Raw genomic sequence first — 6,062 nt, forward strand, 5'->3', positions numbered from 1 at the left:
GTGTGGGGGTTGTATTTTCACGTACATATTAAGAATATAAATTAATTAATTAATTAAACAGTGCATTTGACACTGAAGACCCCACGGATGGCGTGAGATTTTGAACGGCAGTTATATACTGCGAATGTCTAAACGGCATTATTTTCAAACTGTTTCGTGAATTTTTTCTCTCTGCTCTCCTACCTTCGTCTTTATCTGTTTGTCATCATCACCATCATCTTCATATCGCTTTTCAGTCCAAATTAGCAGGGGATTTTGCCTTATGAGATGTTTGGTTCAGACTTCCGACTTCACATTTTACTCTACAACACCAGACATTTCAATTCTCTCATTTCACACCTCAAAGAGTAATCAGTTTTTGTAATAAACAAAAACCCACATTTTCATTTTTAAGGTACTAAAGAGATACTCATCCAAATTTGTTAATTTTATTTGATTAGAACGATTTAATTTGCATACTAACTACGTTTTGACATAGTAGCATTGTATTTATTCAGTTTAGTATATGCTTTATCCTTTTTAAAATTAAGCATAGACAAGGAATTCTAATCATTATTATTATTCTGATTATTTTATGCTGTAGCAGTGAAAGATACGGCTGTATTTTTCTCTGTACATCTCTAGCAACAAGTCTGTTACATGACTTGATGGGGAACATAATCAGTTCATTTTTTTCCGGTTTTGGCAAAGTCTTTAGCGACCTTTTTGGCTCCCCACTTGATTTCTTTGAAGGAAAATCTTGCAGGTAAACACATTTGTCAGTTTCTTTATTTCATATATAATGTCATGCCCAATTTGAGTCTTAGCACAAGATTCTTTATCCAATTCTTGATTTAATATTAAGTTATGGAGAGCACATTACATAGGCTTGTTACGAAATGTTTTGAGTATTTCTCACCTAAGCCACTGTTATTGAATCATGGGGTTTGGATTTCTTTCAGTTCAGTGTGCCAATCAACATGGGATTTTATCTGTTTCATCGAAAATTTCTGCGTTGCCAATCTGCTGAAGATGGCCATGGTATTGGTTCTGCTCTACATTGGTGAGTTTGTTTGCTGAGAAGGTTACTCTAGAATCACTGGCTGAACTGTGTATAATAAATATACTGTAATCTGTATCAGTCAACTAGTTCTGCTGCTTTACTAAGGTTTTGGCTCCTGTCATGTGCGCACAAGACATATGACAGAAGCCATGAACACTTGAACAGGATCTCTTTATTTCACTTAAAATGGAGAGAGTCCCATTTCATATTAAGATTTTATGTAGTATATCTAACAATGAATAGACTATAGAACGCTACATCATTTAAAATTATTAATGAAGTAGTATTGAATATACTTTTAGATTTATAATATTTAATTTGAACTATGAAATGAATCCATTTCTCAAATGATGATGACAGTGGCGGCTCCAAAAATATTTTTTAGGGGGGGTCATTCAAATTCATGTTGAAGAGGTTGATAAAGACCTCTTAGTAAATAATTTTTTTTCATCTTGATCATTATGATAATATTGATGAGATCTTTCGTAACCTATGATCCAAAGGAAGATTTTTTTAAGTCAACACAAGTTCTTTTAGATAATAAATCTTAGGTAGGAGATAAATCTTGCAGTATATGTGACTTTCTTATCAAAAATTTATTCATAGTATTAGCAAGAAAATTAAAGATAAATTATAAGTTCATTGAGCATATGTTTTCCTAGTATAATGAAGATATATTAATTATTATTGCTAAGATTAAATCTTGTAAATTATCTATTCTCTATTACTATAATAAAGTTATTAATTATTATTTGCTAAGTGAATTTTAATTATTATTACTTAGAATACTCTAATTCATTATTTATTAGTTTTTGTTTTTACTCTTTTCAATTCTTTTATTTAACAATTGAACTCAATTGTGACAACTTATAGGTCTTTGTAATTCATTAAGAAGAATTTTGTTGTATTTTTTACATTACTCTATTAAAAATTCAACACAACAATACAATCATTAAAAAAAATGTCTTCACTCTCCACTAGCTCACGCCCCACTTCCATTACCTCACACTTAATTTTCTTTTAGTGTTTACATTTTACAGCTTATTTAATTGTCTTTTTTTGATATTTAAGATCAACAAATTACTAATTTTTGTTGTTGGACTTGCCATTTTTTTTTCCTGAGATTTTATATCAAATCAGTTTGATGTTGAGTTTTTTTCTTTTTGTCTAAGAAGACCAAGATAAATTTTAGCATTGAATTGATTTGTTCTTTGGAGTTATTTTAGGGATTCAAAATTTTATTTTAAGGTATTCAAAACAAAAATATTGTAAAATATTTTTTTTATGTAAAAAAATAAAAATCACAAGTTAGGGGGTTCATTTGAACCCCAAACACCATGTGACGCCGCCACTGGATGATGATCGTTTTCCGCTCAATTACTAAATCATATTCCTCTCTAGTAGTAGAGTCTTTGGTTCAATTTTAATTATACAGAAGAATTAATTAAATAACTTGATGAATGAAATAAAGGGATAGGCTTAATTTTTGAGATATATCTGAAATTGGATTTTTTGTTGTCCTTCGATGATTGCAGTTCTCTTATTCTTCTATCTGTTACAAAAACTGGGCATTTGTGAGTGTATCTGTCAAAGCCTTTTCAGAATAGTATGCGCATGTGTTGCTTCCTGGTTCCATGCATGGGAGTATTGTTGCATTTTCTTGTGTGTTAAGCTTCGTAAGCTCAAAAGGGTACGAAGAAAACACAGAAGAGACATTGAAGAAGAGTTCGATGCAGGTGATGATGAGTATGATACTAGTGAAGAAGAATATGACGATGAAGGCTTTTCAAATCGTGTTCCCAGACACATGGAAAAGAGTAGATCAGTGTCTCACAAATGGAAGGACTATAGAGGTGCTCACTTGAGGAAGTCTTTGCGGCCAAGAAATCATCGTATACGAGTAGATATTAGTAGGGATTTAATTCATAGTGGTAGAAGAAATCATATTAAGCATAGAAATCATGGTAGCACAGTTCATGACATTAGGGTAACTCGGACATCAAAGTTTGCACATAAAGGGAGAAACAATAGGGGAGGGGTGGTTAAACATCGGAGAAGGTAGAAAAAATTCAATGTAGGAAATTTGGAAATCAATTCAATAGAAGTGATAGTTGTATCAAAAGATAACATGAAAGTAATTCTACTTTACATTTTCCTGTTGAACCCCTTTGAAGTCTAGTCTTTGGTTGTAGCTTCCTTTTCTAAAGTTAATTTGGTTAGTCCCCACAATGCACGTTTTTTTATTGACTAAAGCATCACACGATTAGGCAAAAAGGTGTTCCTGAGAATATGAAAAGATCAGTAACAAAAGCAAAATAGAATTTGATGAATTTGTCAACATATTGCCGAAAAGCAAAAAGAAAAAGAAGGATATCCGATTGAATTATTATTAGAAGAATCTGAATAGTGATTGTCATAAAAATATACGAGAAAATCTTAAATGGCTGAGTTCTTTGCATTCAATTCAATGACCTTTTTAACACTGTTGATGTCACTCAAATTTGAAAATTTAAACTCTATTGCATGAAATGAGTCACACTAATTTAAACTTGTACACAACAGTTGCCGGGCTCAAGTGAAAAGGACTATAGCCCTCCTGTTTTTTATTGAAACTTCACTTCATGATGTACCATTAATTTTTATCTTCTAGTAATTGTTGAGTCACAGAACTCCGGTTATCTATTGTTACACACATAGATTTGTACATCTTGCTAATGCATAATATGTTTGTCTGTGTTCCAATGATTTTCTTCTTTACTCCCACATTGATTACAACAAAGTATCTCTTTTTGCTGCCTCTACTCTAGTAGGTCTTCGTTGGGATCTTCAGGTATAAGGCCTAATTAGTAATTGGATCTATAAGGCCTAATTATTTATGTCACATCTGGACCAAAAATTTTCACTAGTCCATCTTATTTAATTTTGTCTCTTCCAGCAATTTAATGGGCTGTGTTCCTTTGGGCCTAAAGAGCCATTTCATTACGGTTGCTTTGGACTTGGGCTTTGGTCTTACTGAGTAAGCTTCCAAAACACATTACCAGGGATTTACAAAAAAAACACGTTTCTCTTCTTTTCCCTTGACCTTGAGTTCCGTACGTTTTGTGCTTGGGGTATTTACCGTATTTGAATAATTCTTGTAATAGATCCGTGTAGTAAAGCACAAAAAAGTACTATCAGCAATATGTTATGCATGCCTCGATACATGGTTGGGCAGGTGGATTGCCCATATACGAGGCAAGAAGTGGCTACAAATTTTGGTTAAGAACTTAAATTTTGGAATAAGGTAGGCAGTAACTTGACGGAGATGTTCTTCTATTACTTAACATGATTGTTGAATTGCCGTCTTCATAAAGAAAGCTCAAACCCCATTTCGGCTAGGAATTAAAATGTTACTACGATTTAGGAATCTGGAATATTGATATCCAAAGAGATGTCTTTCCCCATTACTTGTCATGGAAGCTATTATCTCTCCAAAGAAACCTCTAATATCATGCCACCTTTTTTTCTTCATATAACCCAATCAATGGTTCATTTTTTTGGGTACTCTACTGAAAGAAATTGATCGATTAGGCCTTCAATGGATAAGGATAACCAGGAAGGGACTCAGGAGGGTAAACAATCCTCTCAGAGAACCCCGTTCACCCAACTCGAACAAGTTGCCTCTGATTTGGCTTTGGCAATTACTTTGCAAGAACAAGAGAGGGCCTTCACAATGCTCGAAACCATTGAAAGTGAAATCGAAGAAGAATTAGAAGATGAAGAAAGTGATTATGATGATTCTTATGATGGTGATCAAGAATTCATTGACAGGTACGAATTGGAAGCCGAACTTGATCAGGTTCCGGAAGAAGAAGGCACCAGCAGCGATGATGATATGGATGATTTAGAAGAATTCAATCCGGATGAACTATCTTATGAGGAGTTGATTGCACTAGGAGAGTTCATAGGAGAAGAGAAGAAAGGACTAGCAATAAGCGAGATTCCTACATGCTTACACCCATGGAAATGTCAGTCTGTTGATAGCAAAACCAACATTGATCGATGTGTTATTTGTCAAGTTGAGTATGAAGAAGGTGAAGCCTTGTTTGCTCTTCCTTGTGAACATCCTTATCATTCAGAGTGTATAAGCAGATGGCTTCAAATTAGAAAGACCTGTCCAATATGTGGCACTGAAGTTGTACCGCCTAAGATAGCTAGGCCTGCCTAGTTCTGTATATATTATGATTGTGCAGTGTAAATTACTTATTATGCTTGATTATATTTGTCTGTAACATTTGAATGGAAAAACGATGCAGAAATAAAAAAAGGTTCAGTATTGCTTACAATGAGTTTGACCTAAACAATAAGACACAATAACAATCTAAATGTCCATTCAGATCTAAAGAATATAAGAAAGTAAATGAAATCTTGAAATCCTAGGCCGAATTAGGATTGCTTTTCATCTGCTAAAACAGAAATAGAAAGAAGAAAAGAAAATGATGCATGGAGAGAGAGAGAGAGAGAGAGAGAGAGAGAAAGTAAAAAAATAGAAGGAAAAAAAGAAAAAGAAATAGGTGTTGCTACAGAAAATTGTAAATTTTTTTTTTTTTGGCATTTTACATCCCTACTATAGGATGATTTTGTTTTTTTTGTTTTTGTGTATTTAAAAAGGATCCGGTTAAGCATACACATTAAACTATTCATTTTTTGAAACATTTTATCAAAAATTGAAAAAATTGTTAATACTTTTTCAATTTTCGAAAAAATATTTCTAAAAATGATTAATTATTGTGTGCCCTAAGGCACACATTAGCAAAATCCATTTAAAAATATATTTTGCACTTTGCACTTTCGAATGAGAATGCTCTTAGATATGCATATGTATTAGCTAGTAATATTGTATACACCAAACAAAAATGAAATCATAATAACCAAATTTTATAAGTTTACTATTTCAATTAGGTAATTAGATGTTAGATTAGACAACAGGACAAAAGCGCCCTACTATTTCTTTGGAGGCAAGAAAGCTGAAAGAGCAGTT

The 6,062-nt window shown here is 32.8% G+C and overlaps 2 protein-coding genes across 2 annotated transcripts; both read left to right on the plus strand.

The window, feature by feature from the left end:
* Positions 1 to 647: 647 nt before the first annotated feature.
* LOC142620499 (uncharacterized) lies at positions 648 to 3,104 on the plus strand. Its single transcript, XM_075793862.1, has 3 exons — positions 648 to 745; positions 942 to 1,042; positions 2,578 to 3,104. Exons 1-3 carry the CDS (start codon positions 648 to 650, stop codon positions 3,102 to 3,104), a joined length of 726 nt encoding a protein of 241 aa, XP_075649977.1.
* A 1,226-nt stretch (positions 3,105 to 4,330) lies between these two features.
* LOC142620008 (E3 ubiquitin ligase BIG BROTHER-related) lies at positions 4,331 to 5,367 on the plus strand. The gene has a single exon (XM_075793443.1). The coding sequence runs from the start codon at positions 4,620 to 4,622 to the stop codon at positions 5,247 to 5,249; it is 630 nt and encodes a 209-aa protein (XP_075649558.1). The 5' UTR covers positions 4,331 to 4,619; the 3' UTR covers positions 5,250 to 5,367.
* Positions 5,368 to 6,062: the final 695 nt, after the last annotated feature.

The sequence above is a fragment of the Castanea sativa genome, chromosome 12 (genome assembly GCF_040712315.1).
Source record: "Castanea sativa cultivar Marrone di Chiusa Pesio chromosome 12, ASM4071231v1".
In the NCBI taxonomy this organism is placed as follows: Eukaryota; Viridiplantae; Streptophyta; class Magnoliopsida; order Fagales; family Fagaceae; genus Castanea; species Castanea sativa.

What these genes read in the sequence shown, in the direction of transcription:
- LOC142620499 (XM_075793862.1), top strand. Translation starts at nt 648, where the DNA reads ATGGGGAACATAATCAGTTCATTTTTTTCCGGTTTTGGCAAAGTCTTT. An exon ending in TTTGAAGGAAAATCTTGCAG is followed by an intron (nt 746 to 941) that starts GTAAACACATTT and finishes GATTTCTTTCAG; the next exon opens with TTCAGTGTGCCAATCAACAT. An exon ending in ATTGGTTCTGCTCTACATTG is followed by an intron (nt 1,043 to 2,577) that starts GTGAGTTTGTTT and finishes CGATGATTGCAG; the next exon opens with TTCTCTTATTCTTCTATCTG.
- LOC142620008 (XM_075793443.1), top strand. Translation starts at nt 4,620, where the DNA reads ATGGATAAGGATAACCAGGAAGGGACTCAGGAGGGTAAACAATCCTCT.